The sequence below is a fragment of the Xenopus tropicalis genome, chromosome 2, assembly GCF_000004195.4.
Source record: "Xenopus tropicalis strain Nigerian chromosome 2, UCB_Xtro_10.0, whole genome shotgun sequence".
Taxonomy (NCBI): Eukaryota; Metazoa; Chordata; class Amphibia; order Anura; family Pipidae; genus Xenopus; species Xenopus tropicalis.
In genome coordinates, this window is record NC_030678.2 from 121,075,549 (window position 1) to 121,095,623 (window position 20,075).

General features: G+C 36.9%; 1 protein-coding gene across 7 annotated transcripts in view; it reads right to left on the reverse strand.

The window, feature by feature from the left end:
* Positions 1-390: 390 nt before the first annotated feature.
* The window catches only part of ubac2 (UBA domain containing 2), a 78,703-nt gene continuing 59,018 nt past the window's right edge, over positions 391-20,075 (reverse strand). For 6 of the 7 annotated variants that reach the window (XM_012956595.3, XM_012956602.3, XM_012956594.3 and 3 more), the window contains 3 exon segments: positions 19,463-19,708; positions 14,220-14,324; positions 391-1,025 (listed from right to left, as the gene is read on the reverse strand). In XM_012956595.3, the coding sequence (XP_012812049.1) occupies positions 918-1,025; positions 14,220-14,324; positions 19,463-19,708 (459 nt within the window). In that variant the 3' untranslated portion in view covers positions 391-917. 7 annotated transcript variants of the gene reach the window in all.

The following is a 20,075-nucleotide window of genomic DNA, read 5'->3' on the forward strand; positions in this document are numbered from 1 at the left end:
ATTTTAAATGCTTTATTATAACAAATCCTGGGCAGGCACAACTTCCACACACCACCATTTCAGGTCACTGGTAACATTCCCTAGCGGGGCACTTAAAATAATACCTCTCAAATAACCTTTGTAGATAAACAGAAAATTTTAAGTTTATTCAAGTTTAGGCAAGTGAGGCCTGGGTTGTTGATACTGACATGGCATATAATAACAATTAGATATAGTTATCTTCAAAAAGTGTGAGGTGTTTATAAGTAGAATAGTATCCCTTAAATCTCTCCAATGTTAGGGGCACATTTCTGATTGCCTGAGGTTTTGTGGAAAAAAAAGCTGGGCAATCTTCGTAAATGTTTAGGTGCCAAAATGTTCCTTTGTTACAAAAGTAATTTAGTTACCATATAAAAAAGAAAGTTTTTAATAGAAATTTCATTTAGTAAAAATTGCATTTGATTAAAATCTATGTTTTTGTAATGTTCGCACGCTGTTCTGAAATAAGATACTACTGTTAGATCCAAATGAAAATCAGCAAATACATTTTAATTCCATCAAATATGTTTTATACAATTTAATCCCAAAATGATATTTTAACAAATAATCACATGCATAATTCATAAGACTCTAAACAAACTGCAAATTAATATAAAAAGAAACATCGTTTTTGCCTTATTTTAATACGTATCTAATTTGAAACACGTTGTTTGTCATGTAATTATTGTTTTTGAGCAGCAGTCTGAAAAATTTCTTTATAAATCCAAAGAAAATGAAAAGGAAGAGGTACAACAAATATAAATGGGTGAAACGGTGCTGTTATGATCATTTGAATTATACAACACCAACAAAGAAGCAGAGTTTTTATAAAAATATTTGTTCAAGCATTATTTAGAAAAGGCTCTTATATGTTACAATAAAAATGTTTTCATCAAATATCACCGTTGCAATAAAAAATTGGTGGCAATATTGATGTCATTGTTTGAAGCCCTTAGCGCAAATAAGACATCTGCCCTGGAAAACCCCATTTCCATCAGCTGTGCAACCTGCCAACAAAGACAAACAGCAAATTATTTTAACTTTCATTCTAGAGAGAATTTGTTGCCAGCAATTCAGTTGATTAAATATTTGTGCTTTTGGCTTTTCCCTCTGGTGTTTCAGAACCAGGAGAGTCAGTGCTATTGACTGAAGTTAAAAGCTCTAGTAGTCATAGACTGTGTGTATTGAGTCATCTTGTTACAAACGGTTTAAAACTTTAGTTTCAACTTTAGTTTCTGTCTCGGTTATGTGTACAACAGGTGGGTTGAGAGCTTTCCTCACTATGATGACAAAAGAGTTCCAAAAGGAAATTTCTGCCATTGGGAAACAACAGTCAGCAATTCCAAAAACAAATCTGAATGAGGCTGAGAAATATCTGTAAATATACATGTTTTAAATAACATGTCCTGGGAGTCTAGAGAACAAACTTACCATGTCATACTAAAAAGAAGACAGTTTAGATAATAGAACATTATTCCCAATTGCAGTGGACAAGTTTGGTTTAATGGCTGATTTGTATGTATATTTGCCACTGGACCAGTATTTCTCGATTTACTGACAAAGGACTTGATTAACATCTCTCTCTGATAATTATCTCGGTCTACAATTCCTTAAACAATGACAGCTCTAATTTACTTTTTAGTCAGTGCTCTAAGTATAGCATGTGAATAGAAAGTATTGCTGCCAACTACCAGCTAAAAATATTATTTATTTGTATTTAATCTAAATAATACTATGCACCTACAAATTAGAACAACACTTTAAAGGAACAGTTCAGTGTAAAAATGAATCTGGGCAAAATAAAAAATATTTCTAATATAGTTACGCTGCTCAAGGAATGGGGGGGGGGGTTATGTAATAAAAGGCACGAGGTTTGCCCAGAGGCATTAACCCTTAGCAGTCAGCAGGTAACACTTACTGGTCACCTACTTAAAGGCAAACATCTTATTGGTTGTTATGCTGCTCCTGTGCAAACTTGGTGTCTTTTCTTATATATGGGGTAAGAGTCAGAAAAATAGCTGCAATGCCATGGCTTGTGTTTTAACGAATGGGAATTTAGAAGTGGGGTATTCCCTTGATCCATAAGATTCACTTTTAGTGCAATATTTTATCATGTCAGGCTTGAAAGGTTTTCCATATTATTATTATTTATGCCATATGAACTGATAATTGGGTTAATTTATCTGATCACAAAAATTTATGTTAATGCTCCACTATCCATGCATTTCTTAGAGATAACTGGGCATGAAATAATCTATTATGTTACTTGAGACAGAACAAAGATGCAAAATGTAATAACTTATACCCTGGGACTAGGTAAGATTTGACCTAGCACTTATTCCATTTACCAATATGCAGCTAAGTGAAAAGATTGACTGGTACATACTAAAATGAAAATGCCTTTGACTTCATATGAATTACAATTGTCAATAAACTGCTTGGTAAATTGTCTCTACATGCCTTTACTGTGAAGATTTGAAGAAAAATGTATAGAAATGATGCCCAAAGGAATCTTAGATTATTTATCTGATTGTTAAATAAGAAACTGTACTCCACCACATTCATTTTAAAAAGCTAAAATCAATTAAATTGGAAACATTGACTCAATATGGCAATGTATTTTGTGACATTTTTATAAAGTAACACAAACTGAGAGAAGTAATTTCACACTGTATAAATCCTTGCTACAGTATGTGCTGAACTGTAAGCAACAGCCCTCATTGCTTCCAATGTTAGTTTAGTGCAAGATTAACAGATAACCCCAAAGGGATTTTTGTTTCTTATCTACAGAAATATGTTTGTTTTATTTATTAAGTATTTCAGTAGAGGAATAGTCATTTAGATCCGTCACATTGTTCCTTTTCCTGTAAGACAGGTGTGCAAGTTCCTTTTATTAAGAAGCAGTAAGTAGTGCTTCAATTCCCCTGGGTACAATTATTATTAATAACTTTCAGTATAATGCTTAGAAACAGCCTGTTTTTTAAAAACTTGCTGATAACTGCTCTCAGAAAGTTCACCCTTTTAACCACTAATTCTGTACGCAGGTTTAACTTAAAGAGATACTGACACCAAAAACTAAACCTTTTTTTATATCTATAACATTGCATTTTCATGCTATTTTTAATTTTACCTTAAAAGTATTTGCCCAATGCTTTTTTTTATCTGATCCCCCATGTTCCTCTATGAGGGGGCTGCCATATTTGTGCAGCAGGAGGCCGTTAGCATTAGAAGCTATAACTGACAGGCTGAGAAGGGACAGTCAGGTTGGCAAAACAGTCAGGTTTAGGAACTACAAGTAACAATTACTTACATAAGCAGCCCTATCAGTGAAAAATTATTAACACAAGCTGTTGGTAACTTTTTATGTACATTAATATTTTGAAAAGTTGTTTTTTTTTAGTGTCAGCATCACTTTAACACTTTAGAAGCCATACATACAGTTTCTCAAAGTAAACAGTACAATTCTGTAAAATATTGTATACAACATTAATATTTCTTTTAAGACTAATGCCAAACAGGGCTGATTCTCAGCTTGACGATAAATTCAGGCTAAAAAACATCCCTGAAGTTAGTGTTTAGTGTTAGTGTTTATTTTCACCTGATTAATGAAAAATGTTAAAGGAGTGGTTCACTTTTACTGTCCAAATCGTATTAAACAACCACAGTGTGTGCTGGGCTTACTTGGGTTTACTTGGAGGGTTGAACATTTTTCAGCCCTATGTAACAATGCTCTCAGCATGTTAGAAAATCCATTTTCCATAAAAAAAAATAAAAAGGCCACTGTAAAAACTACTTTTATACCTGTTAAATCAGTCCTTCACACTAAGAACTTTCTATATGTTTATATCATCACTCCCAGGCTTTACCATTACTTTTTTCCTTTACTTTTTTTTTATTTAAAGGAACAGTAACGCCAAAAAATGAAAGAGCTTTAAAGTAATAAAAATATAATGCACTGTTGCCCTGCACTGGTAAAACTGGTGTGTTTGCTACAGTAACACTACTATAATTTATATAATAAGCTGCTGTGTAGCCACGGGGGCAGCCATTCAAGCTGGAAAAAAGGAGAAAAGGCACAGGTTACACAGCAGATAACAGATAAGTTCTGTAGAATACAATGGGGTTTTATCTGTTATCTGCTATGTGCCTGTGCCTTTTCTCATTTGAATGGCTGCCTCCATGGCTACATAGCAGCTTATTTATATAAATTATAGTAGACTTTCTGAAGTAAACACACAACTTTTACCAGTGCAGGGCAGCAGCACATTATATTTTAGTTACTTTTATACACTTTCATTTTTTGGTGTTACTGTTCCTTTAAAGATTCTTTTTTTTTTTTTTTTTACTAAGTCTGCATCATTTCTACAATGACTGACACTGATGGCTCAGCATTTGCTATAAATGCCTAAGCTTGGACTAGCAATTTACTCAATGGGCCACTCTGCTCCACTGTCTCCCACTTTAACCCTTTCACTGCCAGTCGTTTTGGACCAAAGTGGAACTTCTACTGCCAGACAGTTTTTGAACATTTTGCACTGTTTCACTTTAGGGGCTTTTCCTTGGGGGGACTTTTAGTTTACCCAGGAAAACTATATATTGTTTTTTTCAGGACAACCTAAGCTTTCAAAATGTGGTGGAATTGTTGTGTAATTACAATTCTGTAACAAGATATAGGCTTCTAAATGTCTAAAAAATTAAAAAAAATTATATTTTCCATAATATCAACACATACACCAGAAACAAAAATTATTTTCTGCACAAAAATACAACTGATTTGTAAAGTCCCTGAACGTCTCCTGAACGTGCCAATACCAAATATATATAGTTTTATGGAGATTTCTCACTTGTATAGGTCAAAAAATCCCAGCAGTACCCTACCAAATTTCCAAAGCAATGCTCAAGAAAGCTGCATACTTTAGATTTCAAGGTCACAAATTCCACTAACATAAGGTTTATCCCAGAAAATTATACATTTTTAGAAAGAACAGATTCTGTGGAATCCAGAATAGATAGAACTGTCTCTCTACTCCAAACTACCAAGTTGCAATGCTTTCCTAAAGTTATTGGTTTTTATCAAAATTTGTGAAATTTATTAAAAATCGCTTCAAAGCTTCCTGTCTATAGTATCTTATCTCTTACAGGTCATAAAGTAACCAGATAAAACACCCTAAATATGAACGCCAGGGGTCCACTGAACAGTTTGATGCCCAATATGTATAGGTTTACCTAAGTATGTGCATGAAGGGGCCCCATTGTGCACATACCCCCATATGATCTATCATTTCTGTCATTCCAGCTTCTGCAAAATCAACACATTTACATCATATTGTGTGGGATAAAGCTACAAAAAAAGTACGCTCACCCCAGAAAGCCATATATTTTTGGAAAGTACACATTCCCCCGAATCTAAAATGGGTACCCATGTGTTTCTACTCCAAAGTACCAAGCCGCAAAGCATTTCTAAAGTTAGCAATTTTGATGACAATTCCAAAAATCCCCTCAGAGCTTCCACTTTGCAGCATCTTATCTCCCATATAGCATTAGGTACCAACATAAAACACCCTAAATTTGAACACCAGAGGTCCACTGAACAGTATGATGCCCAATATGTATAGGTTTACCCAAGTATGTGGCATGTAGGGGCCCCAATGTGAACATATACCATATGATCTGCCATTTCAGCTTCTGCAAAATCAACACATTTACATCATTTTGTGTGGGACAACGCTACAAAAAAAGTATGCTCACCCCAGAAAGCCATATATTTTTGGAAAGTACACATTCCCCCGAATCTAAAATGGGTACCTGTGTCTTTCTACTCCAAAGTACCAAGTCGCAAAGCTTTGCTAAAGTTGGCAATTTTGATAATATTTCCAAAAATCCTCTCAAAGCTTCCAGTTTACAGCAGCTTATCTCCCATGTATCATTAGGTACCAAGATAAAACACCCTGAATTTGAACGCCAGGGGTCCACTGAACAGTATGATGCCCAATATGTATAGGTTTACCTAAGTATGTGGCATGTAGGGGCTCCAATGTGAACATACACCATATGATCTATCATTTCTGTCATTTCAGCTTCTGCAAAATCAACACATTTACATCATTATATGTGGGATAAAGTTAGTAAAATACACTCACCCCAGAAAGTCATATATTTTTGTAAAGTACACATTCCCCGAAATCTAAAATGGGTACCCATGTCTTTCTACTCAAAAGTACCAAGCCGCAAAGGTTTCCTAAGTTTGTCGATTTTATAACATTTCCAAAAATCACCTCAAAACTTCCAATATGCAGCATCTTATTTTGTTTAGGTCATTAGGTACCAAGATAAAACACCCTAAATATGAACCCCAGAGGTCTACTGAACAGTTTGATGCCCACTGTACATAGGTCTATCAAAGCACATGGCACTTAGAGACCCCAAAATATACCTTGTGCACACTAATTTCATGGCTTACCTTTACCTAATTCATAAACACATGGCAGTTTTATGTGGGAGAGAAACTGCAGAAATATAGGGTTACCCCTGAAAACCATATATTTTTGGAAAGTACACGTTCAGACAAATCCAACATGGGTAAAGAGTCCTTTCTACACCAAAGTACCAATCTGCAAAGCTTTCCTAAAGCTAGTGGTTTCTAGGAAATTTCAGAAAATCTACTAAAAATGTTGCAATTTGCCGCATTTATCTCACACAATTTCTTGCGTACAAAGGAAAATCACCCCAAATAGGAACACCAGAGGTCTACTGAACAGTTTGATGCCTTATATGCATAGATTTACCAAACTATGCAGAGTACAGGGTCACCCAAATGAAAATAGTGCATATGAATTTTCACGAATGACGCTCCGGCTTGTGCAATTTTTGCACCCGGTATGTGTATTATGTGCCATAAGACCCCCTAACAGTACAGAGACCTTAGAAAACCATATATTTTCTGAAAGTACACATTCTGACAAAAAAAAAAAATGGGTAAATACATCTTTCTACTGCAAACTACCAAACTACAAAGCTATACTAAACAGAATGGTTTTTATAACATTTCTGAAAATTGTTACAAAGCTTGCATTTTGCCCCATTATATACCCCACATTTCATAACGTACCAACATAAAACACCATAAATATGAACGCCGGGGGCCTACTGAACAGTTTGATGCCCAATATGCATGGATTTACCAAACTACGTGGGGTACAGAGGAAGCCAAATTGAAATACAGCAGACAAAATGTCCATGTACAAGTCCAATAACAAAGAACAATATGAAATGCAATAAAATCGCTAAAATCACAAAGAAAAACCCTAAAATCAATGGGTTTTTTTTTTCCTAGTGATATCTGCAGTCAGAATAACAGTTTGAGTATTCTGGCTTGGGCAAATTAGTTTTACAGACAAAGTCAAGCGAACAACAACTATGCATAACTGGAAATGCAATAAAATGGCTAAAAATGCAATAAAATGACTAAAAATGCACCCAAATCACAGAAAATTTTATAAAAACACCAAAATAATACACAAAAGGTATTGCGCAGTGCGGTTAGCGAATACGCTATCCGCAATGGCAATAAAACACTTTTTTCAGGCAAGAAAAAAGACGCGATAAAAATTTTTTTTTTACAAAATTACATAAGTGTGTAAGTGAGTGTGTACACATGGTAAAATGTGTTTTGAATGCATGTGTGTGAGTGTCCAAACCCACCCCAAAATGTATGTGTGTGTGTGTAAGTATTAGTGCAATATGTGTGTGTATGTGTGTTTGTGTGTGTATGTAGCACTTACTTGGGGTCCAAGAGCTGAAGATCGCTGGAGAATCGCAGGAGGCAGACAGGAGACGCAGGCACAGCAGCAGGAACCGGTGAGTAGCGTTACAGGAAGCGGGGAGGGGGAGTACAGGAAGTGAGGGAGAGAGAAGAAAAAGTCGGACACGTAGAATCTACGTGCCCGACTTTTTCTATGAGGCCCCTGGGCGATCGCTCCCCAGGGGCCACTGTTAACCCCCCATCGCTCGTTCTCTAGGGGGTTCTTTACTTTGTGATCTTTCTCTGCGCTCGGATTAAGCAGCGAGCGCAGAGAACGAGCGCAAAGTAAAGAAAACGTAGCATGATACATAGCAGATAACAGATAAGCTCTGTAGAATATAATGGGGCTTTATCTGTTATCTGCTGTGTGCTTGTGCCTTTTCTCCTTTGAATGGCTGCCCCCATGGCTACACAGCGGCTTTGTTTATATAAACTATAGTAGTCTTTCTGAGGCAAACACACCAGGTGTACCAGCACAGGGCAACAGTACATAATAACGTAATTATTTTTATACACTTTCATTTTTTCGTGTTACTGTTCCTTTAATGCTTTAAGTGCCACAGAATGTAGAATCTACGTTCTGCAGCACTTTTAAAGCTGCTCCTTCGCTCCCCAGTCCCTAGGCAATGAGCAGAGACGGGGAACGAGTGGCCCCTGGGGCAAGATCCTATTGGGAGTGCTAAGGCCGCTCTTCCTTCTCCCCACAGTGACGCCCCAACCATATCCAGTGCAGCAGGCAGCCTCCTCCGGTTCCTGCATTGCTTCCAGCGCCTCCAGTCAGATCTGCAGCCTCATAACATTCACAGCAATTACACCTACTTGCACATGCACACACATATGCATACAACCTGCATTTTTCCAAGTGTATACACAATGAAACACACTTCTTTTATTGCACTGTGGTGTTTTGTTTTTTTTTGCCTGAAATTTTTATTGTCATTGCAAATAGGGTATTCGCTAACCACACTACATAATGCCTTTTATATGTTATTTCAGTGATTATGTTTCATTTTTAGTGATATTGGTGCATTTTTAGTTATTTTATTGTTTTTTTTTTAGCCATTTTATTGCGTTTCCAGTTCTTCATAGGTGGTGTTCACCAAGGCAAAATATTCAAACTCTGATTCTGACTGCTGATTGCACTAAGTGGAAAAAAAGTGTAGATTTTAGTGGTTTTATTGAATTTAGTTAATTTTATTGCATTCCGCATCGTTTTGCACATGGAAATTTTGTCTCCTGCACATCGATTTGGGTTCCTCTGCATGCCACATATTTTGGTAAATCTATGCATATTGGGCATCTAGGGTCTACATACTTGTTAGTGGGTCTTATGGCACATAATACACATACCGGGAGGTTATATTGCAGCGTTTAGAGTGTCAGAAGTGAAAATTCATATGCACTACTTATATTTGGGTGCCTCTATACGCCACACAGTTTGGTAAATCTATACATATTCGGCATTAAACTGTTCAGCCACACAAAGACATATTTACCCATTTTAAATACAGCAGAATTCTGTAATTTACTGCTGGGAGTTTTTGATTTATAGAAGTCAGAAATCTCCATGAAACGATACATATCTGGTATTGGCAGTTTTAACCCAATATATGTTTGACAATATATATAGGAGAAGTCACATGTTTTTATGTGGGCTGCTTTGATTATTTTATTTTTTTTTTGCCAGGGCTGCTTCTTACTCCCAGTCTGGCACTGTAAATGCCATTTTATTTCTGTGACTTCTCCTGAGTAATTTAACAGAAATAACAAGATTTTTGTAGATTACTTCTTCATATTACCATTAGGAATAACTAAAGATGATGAATAAAATGGAGAGTAGTTCCTGTCTCTGGCCAGAAGAGGTCCTGTAGGAGGATTTGTAATTTTCTCTGACCTGATTGCTTTAAATAACATGCGGGTATTGTTACACAGAAACATTTTTATTTAACCAAAAAATAAAAGTAAAGCACAGATAAATGTGGGTGATATTGTTCCTTTGCAAATTCTAAAACCCTTTACAGAAGGTCTATCATGATCTATTACAGAGCACTAAAAGGGAATGTAACTTGTGGAACAAAGCATTAAGAAAAAAACATGCAAACCTATTTAAAGGAACAGTAACACCAAAAAATGAAAGAGCTTTAAAGTAATAAAAATATAATGCACTGTTGCCCTGCAGTGGTAAAACTGGTGTGTTTGCTACAGTAACACTACTATAGTTTATATAAATAAGCTGCTGTGTAGCCATGGGGGCAGCCATTCAAGCTGGAAAAAAGGAGAAAAGGCACAGGTTACATAGCAGATAACAGATACGTTCTACAGAATACAATAGTGTTTTATCTGTTATCTGCTAAGTGCCTGTGCCTTTTCGCCTTTGAATGGCTGCCCCCATGGCTACACAGCAGCTTATTTATATAAATTATAGTAGACTTTCTGAAGTAAACACACAACTCTTACCAGTGCAGGGCAGCAGCACATTATATTTTAGTTACTTTTATACACTTTCATTTTGTTGGTGTTACTGTTCCTTTAAAGGATTGGTACCAATGGCACACAAGCTGATTTGTGATTATCATCATGGCAGCTGTGATATAACAATATAATCCAGGCATCAGGGTAAAAAGGCAAAATGTATATAAAGAAATAATTAAAAGGATGCTTTGTAGTAATTCAAATTTGTATTTTTGTTTGTAGCACAAAATGTGTGGCTTTACACTTTAAATAATAATTACTAATATAGGTATTGGACCTGTTATCCAGAATACTCGGGACCTGGGCTTTTCCGCATAATGGATATTTTTTGAAATTTTGATCTCCATACTTTAAGTCTATTAAAAATTATTCAAACATTAATTAAATTCAAAAAGATTGTTTTGCCTCCAGTAAGGATTACTTATAGCTTAATTGGGATCAAGTAGATGGTACTGTTTTATTATTGCAGAAAAAAAATTATTTGATTTAAATAGAGTCTATGGGAGATTACCTTTCCATAATTCAGAGCTTTCTGGATAATGGGTTTCCAGATAACAGATCACATATTTGTACATTGTTTATGCAGGACAAATAACTATCCATAGATAAACGCTGTCTTTCAAAATATAAGCATATTAGATGGAAGGGAATAGCCACAAAATTGCCCTTAGAGTGAAGACACACGGAGCTACTAGTAGCAGCTACTTGAGGCTACTAAAATAGACAATGCTGATCATGTGTTTTAGGCAATTCGCAGTATCGTCTATGGCAGGGTATTTTCTGGAGTTTAGTAGCCATAAAAAAAGTAGCTGCTACTAGTAGCTCAGTGTGTCTTCACCCTTAAAAGTTTACAGCAAATAAAAAAACATGTACAGTAATAAACACAGCATGATATCAGTTCCAAATATTTGCCCCCATCCAGATGTCAGAAAAACAAAGAAGAGGTCCCAGATCCAAATCACACAGGACATGCATACTGTATTCAGTAAATCTTTGTTTTGTGATTTCTTGGTTCCTATGTTTAAAATTGGTGAAATAAGATGTAACTGTGCATTAACATTTTAAAAAACATCGTTTCTACTGCACAGATTCCTATGTAACAGGATGCCATTGTGGAGTTCCATGACCCAATTTAAGTCTGAGGCTGTAGGCTGAATAATTATTTAAATTGACAAAACTCGAAGAAAAGATGCCTAAGAAAGTACATTCAATATTCTAATACACATCTTTGCATTTACTTAAAGGGGAAGGAAAGGCTAAGTCACTTGGGGGTGCTAAAATGTTAGGCACCCCCAAGTGACTTGAATCGCTTACCTCGTACCCCGGGCTGGTGCCCCTATTAGGAGAAAACCATACCAGCCCGGGGCACCTGGGGCGATGCGCTTCCTCCTTCAAGCTCCGTTCAGTCTTGGCTGTGAGTCAGGAGCATGCCCAGTAGAGTGAAAAAGCCGACTTCTCTGTTAAAGTTCGGCTTTTCACTCTACTGCACATGCGAAGAAGGAAAGAAGGAAGCACTGCAGGTACCCCGGGCTGGTGCTGTTCTCTCCGTACAGGGGCACCAGCCCGGGGTACAGGGTAAGCGATTCAAGTCACTTGGGGGGTGCCTAACATTTTGGCACCCCCAAGTGACTTAGCTTTTTCTTCTCCTTTAACTCTCATTACAAAATCATATAGAGCTGTAAATACATTTTTTGTATATTTATGTTTTTTTCTGTATTATATTGTTATCTCTGTTAACTGTAAAGTTACTTACAAACATCAGCTTCCTCTCTGGCTTTATCAAGTTAAGGCAGCATTTTCCTAATTCTGGAGCTTCCAGGGGATAAACTAGCAAGCCTAGGGACTGCAAAATCTATATTGGGAGCTGTTATTTTGAAAATGTCTCGTTTCCCAGAATTTGGGGCATCTACTTTCTTCCAGAAATATGATTCTATCTTGGTCTTACCAATATAAAAGTGAGTGCTCTGGAATGCTCTGGCACACAGGGAGTTTTGTTGTCTGAGGTAAGTCTGCACTACCACAGGCAATAGATCTCCAGAAAAATGCCTTCCCCTTCACTTACCTTGGAATTGCTGCAAGTAAAACACATTGACCTGGCTTAATCATGGGAATTTGCCTTTTTTCACATTTTTAGTTCAGTCCTAAACTACACTAAACAAGTTTTGTAGCATGGTGTCAGATTGGCATATCGCATTCCCAAAAGCCAAATGTAGTCTTATGGGTGAAAATATAATGAGACTGAAAGAAAAATCTCAAGTGTAAACTACAGGAAAGTTTTGCCATCTGATGAGAGATAAAATCTGACCCATATTGTGAACACCCATGAAATCACACACATCAGCTATTTCATTTGAGTTTAAACCAGCTGTTTTTTTAAAATAAAAGAATATTTCTAACCCTTCCCACACGAAGTGTATGATGCATATTTTCAGCAAGCCAAAAAACGCTTTCCAAGAATACGCTCATTACGCTTAAAGATCCCCCCTGCGTTTTTATGCGGGTATCGGCAACATGTGCCTGCATCAGAGTGTATTCAATTCATTCGGGTGCAGGCCCAGCTAGGGGGATCTTTAAGCGTATGGAGCGAATTCTCGGCCAGCGTCTTTCAACTTGACGAAAATAGGCGCCATACGCTTTGTGTAGCATTAGCCTAAGCCTACTTTGTACTTCATTTGTGTTAAAACACCTGATGATTTTTTTTAAAATGACACTGACACTAAGATGACCCAGAACAAAACATATCATTTGGAAAGAACACTTTACAAAAATTTGCAGCATGATCAGCATCAGATCATAAATATCAATGCCAAGGGTCATATAAAATTATTACTGCTTTGATTTTATTGCTTTAGTGCTGAAATTCCTAAATAATTAATAAAGACCATTTGTATTTTGTCTTAGTGATCTACCCCTTAAAAAAATCAAAAGTAAAAAATATAAAGACACTGCTGCTAAGAAATTCCTGCAGTTAAAAGAAGACAAGATATCAAGGCTAGAAAATCAGCGTATATATGTTTATCTTTGCTGAACTTTCCATGAGCCTTAAAGATTAAAACAAAATAATTGTTTGGGCTTAAAATAAAATATAAGGGGATTTCCACAAAGTTTATGTCAGTGTACATGTGTTTTCCATTTCTAATAGGCATTTTTAACAGTCTGTATCACTAAGGGAATTTTAACTGCAAATATTAAAAGTCTAAGAACACTATCTATATATTTATTCGATTTATTCAATCCAAATTCTCATATTTAGGGTGCACAGTCCAAATTAATGGACTCCAAACGATCAATGTTTCTTTCCATATTTTGGTGATAAAGTCCCAAAACCTGGACATGAAAAGGGGTGGGGCTAAGTAAAACGTGGTCAGTGAAGTTGTCACTTAAATGAATTGTTATTACAACAAACTGTCTGTATTGCCAGAAGTTGTTTTGCCTAATAACTAGAAGTAATGTGTTTCCCATTGCTTTTCAGTCAGTATATTGATGGTGGTTCTCAGAAAAAAAAATTAATCAAGATGGCACAGGGAGCAAGAATAAGGGACAAAGTTTGAGAGCTGAAGGGAGGATGATGAAGGGTACAGGGAGGAGGAAAGAGGGAACAAATGTGACAGTTGAAGGAGGAGACTGAAGGACACTATACACATTCCAAATTAGTGTGGTGGTGGCGGTGGTGGGTGATTCACTCATCTCTAATGAACCCCCTCAATACATCGACCCCCTGATCTCAGTATCCCTTATAAGCTTTCTATGAAAGTGGGATTTGGGCAACTGGAAGGCACATAAATGACACCATCTGGTTGTCCAAAGAGCTGCTGAGTGGCTCTTAAAAGGCCAGAGCCATGCTCTACTGGCACTTACATAGCAGTTTGTATGTCACAGTATAGATTAGCACTTTTTTGGCATTGAATTGATCTGCACACTAACTTACATGTTCTTCAGAAGTTGCAGGAGAGGGATCTTGTGGTTGAGCCTGATTTCCCAAATTCCGGTGTCTTAATGGTTGAAAAAGGCGGTTCCAGTTTAATATTCCACCCTAAATAAACAAAATAAATGACAATTTTACTAATCTAACATGCACAGGCAGTATTAATAACAGGCAACCTACACATCTTTTCAGTCTATGTCCTCCAAATTCAACCTTCTCATTGCATATCACAAGCAAACGTTACACTTATTAATTACTGTCCAGATTAAGAAATTACATTCAGAAAGAAGGCTGATGGAAGATGAGGCCCTAAGCCACTTAAGCCAAATCTCAATCACAAGTACCAATATATGCAGTTTTCAGCCGGAAAACTGGAGTGTTTTGGGGTTGCAAGTCAGCCATATTCCATTTAAGTGGTGCTCTAAGTTAATTTAAAAGATATTTCAGATATTTCTCTGCTTACTGAAATACACAGGTGGAAAAAATACTTTGTATGCCATCAGCTCTAGAAGTAATATTAAACAAAGCATTCCAAAAGCATTGGTGTTTTTAGCATTCATTAGAAAGTCATCTCTGCATACAAATGGAAAACACAAGTAAAGATGCAGGGTAGACTTCTTTTAATTTACTTATTTTTATAACCATACAGGTGGGCACCTGTCCTTAAATAAGATGTTGGCATCTTGCCTTGCTATCCCTTGACATGAGAGATTAATCTCAGGTTTCATCTGGTTCTAAATATCTTGATACTGAAGATATTTGCTGACTAACCATTCAGTTGGTCATTTAGGCACTCTATTGTAGAGGTAGAAAAACTAGGCAAGTCAATCTGTGCAGCTAAGAAAATATAGTGTAGCAAAGGATTTACAGACTACCGTGTTTGAGATTTTATTTGTAGTAGCCACAGATCTGCCTTTTCATACAATGACTTCCTGATTTTGTGTTAGGACTTTCCCAAAGAATACATCAAAGTGCACAATTAGTTATGTATCTATTCCACCCCCCCAAAAGAAAATCTTCCAATTGGTTATTACATATAGATGACACTGTAGGACAAATGGCATTACTATAGTGTCTATGAAATTATGTGTCAGTGGCCCAGTAATGTCAAAAACTGGCTGGTCTAGAACCAAGTATTTACTGGCTGCTGTTCCTCTTTGTTAAGCCACAGGACACCTCTCTGTTTTTACTGGCTAACACCTGCTATGACCCAGCTACAGGCAATTACCTTATTAGGGGCCAATAAAAGCCTGCCTCTTCCTCTAGTGCAGTGCTGGCCTTTTTGTACTATGACCATGCCTCCTGTTCTATCCTGAATATTTGCATGCCGAGTCCCTGTAAGGCTAATGACACACTGAGCTGTTTCTCTGCCTACATATAAGCACAGGGTGAGAAAGACCTTCTGCTTCTATATGCTGCCTTTTGAGGCAGTACCAAGAGCCGCAGCATTGGGCTGGGTGCAGGCACACAAAAGCAGATTTCAGCACCCAAATGCATACTGAAAATCACTGAAATCTGCTCTGTGTGTGTCTGCACCCGGGCCAACACAGTGGCTCTGCAGATTCTAGTGGGGGGCTGTTTCGTGCTTTGTTTCCCAGTGTTCTGATCTTGTGCTTGGACTTTGTTTGCCAGCCACCTTCGCAGACCACTGCCTGTACTTGAACATTGTTTGCCTGCCCAGATCATACCCGATCTGCCTTTCTCTTTGTTTTTTTATTATTAAATCGATTTGTTTTCACATATAAAATAATAATGATATTAAAAAGAACCTTACAGACTAAATGCTGCTTATGCTGCTTTTCATACAGCCTTGTGGTGCTGTGCAAAAAGCAAAGCTAAAATAGCCCTAATTTTCATATACCTTAAAGGAAAAGTAAACTAAAAATTTTTAAGTAAAATATCTATTCTACCCTGCCCCAATAATTGCCCTGTCCTGCAAACCATTTAGTATTTTGAATGCTTTCTAAGAAAATACCTGTTATATCTGCTTTTGGTCATTTGAAAAAAGGCAATACGGCGATGCAGGGGAAGCATCCACTATGCGGCGATTGATTGATCAATCCTAGCCTGACTCCTTCCTATACAGAAGGAAGGCTAGGATCGATCAATTGATCGCCACATAGTGGATTCTGCCCCGCGTCACCGTATTGCCTTTCTTCAAATGACCGGAAGCCAAGTTTTAACAGGTATTTTCTAATAAAGCATTCAAAATACTAAATGGTTTGCAGGATAGGGCAATTATTGGGGCAGGGTAGAAAAGATTTTTTTACTTAAAAATTTTTAATGTTACTTTTCCTTTAAAAAGGTATAAAAGGTATACCCCCCTTGACTCTGCTCTGGCAGCAGGCAGAAGGCTTTAGAATTTTTTTTTTTTAATAAGAAAAATGTGCAGTACAACAAGCTCTGAAGTAATTTTGAATTGTATATTGTCCAGGGCAGTGCAAGGGATACCTGGAAATCATTGAAAAATCATAGAAAAACACGGTGGTGCAGTGCTCTGAATCAAAGTACTTGCAATACTTAAATGCCTTAAGATACATAAGATGGAAACGCAGTTCTGCACTACATTTTTTCCTGAGGTGGTAAATTTATTTTATCTAGAAGGATCACTGGCCCACAGAAAAAAACATGCTAATAGCAGGCTTTTAACTTAACTGAAAGTCAGTAAGCCATGGGTTAACTCCATCCACAAAGTTCATAGAGAGTAGAGTTGCCACCTGTTGGCCAATCCTATACGGGGCAGACAGTTACTTTCACTTTTAATTCATTGCTTCTAAGCTTTTGCTACACTCCTCACATTCCCACTCCCACCTCACCATCTAATTTTGTAACTAGTGCATGGACAAGAGTGTCAGGTCCCCTCATACTGGGGTGACACAAAGTTTGCCTTACAACAGTGTCCCCAAAATGGCCCCTGCCTGCTTGCTGCAATTGTGAATTACAAAGCTAAAGAAAATAAGATTAAAATAATTTATATAGTGTAAGTGAAGTTTATTTGCTTGATAAACACACTGGAAAACAATTTGGAATTATTTCTATATATACAAAATGAGTGTAAGTTGCAAAAGTTAGGGCTACTTTCAATAAGTTTTCACCACTGCATTTTTGGGGTTTAAATCCCCTTTAAGCTTCACTTCTCAACAGCATCCCAAAAAACAGAGCATATAAATACCACTGACACTTAAATGATGGCCTATTGAGATAGAAAGTGTTGGGACAATCTGAAGGGCAGGTCATGAGCTGCTGAACATCTCTGCTTCTACACTAAGTGCTGTATATAAAATATAAAATTTTTTGTCATATACTTTTTTGGCTTAACATCTTCTTTATATCATGACATATCTGTTTAATACACATTATAACCCCTTTTATAGAGATGGCCAGATTAAAATGAAAAGTAATTAGTAGAAGTGTGAATTTTAGCAGTATTAGCAGTATTATCAACCAAGAACATTAATGAAATAAATTCAGATAATGCACTGCTTTCAAAACTTGCCACTTCTGCTTTCCATGATATGAGGACAGAACACAAATGATGTAAAGTAACATCCCCTTTCATCATGTTTCATGGCTATGATACTGGATGCTCTGTACTATGGTCACGAAAGCTGATTTTTTTTTTACCCTTTTATTGTAATCATCTAAACCAACAAAACAATGGTTTGCTGTTTAGTAACTATGTCTGACTGTTACTTCCTCCAGTTTTAGTCATGAATAATCAATCCAGTAGTCAGTTAAAATCCAAAAATACTATAATCTGTTTCATAATCCACAAATGACTCGTTACTGATAGCTTTGAATATTTTGGAAATCTACTAAATTACTATACAGACCGTGAGCAGAAAGACTTTAGGACATATTCGTAAATTTCTTAGATTCTCTGCATATTTGTTTTAGTCCACTTCTCATTAGTCTGTCACACCCCCAAGATGCCACATTTTTCATAAGAGAGCATTGCATCCAAACTGATAAAAGGGGATCCAAATTACAAGATTTAATTTGTAATTATGAAGAACAGCAAGCATACGTTAAACTGTACATAACCAAGGGGTTGCAAAAACTCAAATGACCTATTTATAATGTCAACATGCTTTTCTAGCCCAATATGCCTCAAATCAACCATCTATGGCTCTAATGGCTTTTTAAGCGACATTGATGTAACCAATCCCCCCAAAGTCACATAGCTATAGAGTATCGTAGTACCTACAATTCCATCTCCCTTTTTCCAGACATATCAGGCCTGGCAATGAGATCTAACTGGGCCTCCTGTTGAGAACATAGATGAAGTAGTATTCAACATAGTATTCAAAAGAATACCAGTTTTTAATTGCAAATTGGGAAAACTTATTCAATATAAGGTGCTCCATCAGCTCTACGTTACCCTACTGCCACATAATAGGCTTATTGCCCCAATGTAAAGAACATAAGGTCTTTTATGCATATGATATGGCCATGTCCAAAAAAGTAACAGACTCTATTCAAGATAAAATTCTTTCTTCACAAGTCTGTTTACTATGACGTTCACAATGCCTGCATGAATACCCAAACTTGGTAGTTAAGCCTTAATATTAGGCAAGCGGGGAGAGGCAGGACATTGAGCACATATGTAGTAAAGGGAAGGCTCACTGTGTTTCCGGCAGTTAAAGCTGTGTTTCATTTATAGTATTATAGGGCTCAATTTTAGTAAATTATAAAGTAGAATAGCCTGCAAAAAGGTGCTCAGGTCTTAAATCTGCAGCAAGCAGTTGCACCAATAAATAAACCGCACACAAGACACCAAACAAGCAAAAGTATAGTAAAAGCTATAATGCTTAAAATCAGAGGTTTAATAAATGAAATAATTTATTCTACACTCTAGTGCTTTGGAACTTGGTGATGTTATTGGTGGATTGCATTACATAAAATTCCCAGGTGTCTAGGAGTTCCTTTTGGTCTTGTTTTCTTGCATGTACATGCATCTTCTTACCCCTGACACCCTGAATAAACAAAACACACTATAAAGGACCAGACAGTTCTGAAAGTCTATAACTCTGAAAAGTCACAATTATACACACCCCAAGACTTGCTAAATTAGCATTTTGAAATTTAAAACAGGAACTTCTTGTGGTTTAAGTCAGATAGGCAAGTTGAATTTCCTGTTCAATCAGCACTATGTATCTAGACCTCATAGCACCTGTTCCGTTATGAAAATAGGTAAAATGGTAACTATCAAGTATTCAAGAAAATGATCAAGATGCATGTTTTACCTGCTGTGGTTGTCTTCTTCCAAGATGAGCTAACTGGGAAAGCATGAACTGTTGATCAAGTAACTCTATCCGTTGTTGTCTTTGGATGTCAACAGTGGCACCCATACCTACACGAGCCTCATTGACAGGTTCCACAGATGAGAAAATTGGTTCAAGTCGCCTAGAAAAAAGGTCTGCGAGCCAATGAGGAATGCACAGTATCTTACGAACATTCAGAACATCCCATGTGTAAAAGAGTCCTGAAATCTGAAATTATATTTCATGTATGTTTATATTACATAGTGAAAGTGTACTCAAGAAAAATATCAAATACTCCAGTTCACACTAGAACTTCCTGCCCCCTAAACTTGTTCTTATAAATATGATACTCTAACAACTTTAAGAAGGAAGGGTAATTCCGTGGGAGATTTTGACAGTAGATTGAATCTCCTATGCACCCAGTGTGAGAAACAAGCAAGTGCGGGTGGGTGGGTGTTGAAGTGACATGCAGCGGCCTCCGGCCTTAGGGGTGTGTCTTTTGGAAATCTGGAACAGGCCTCATCTGACAAAAACAGCACCAAAAAGATCAGTAGAAAGAAATCTGCACCAGATGCTTTACTAAAGGGCAGCCAAA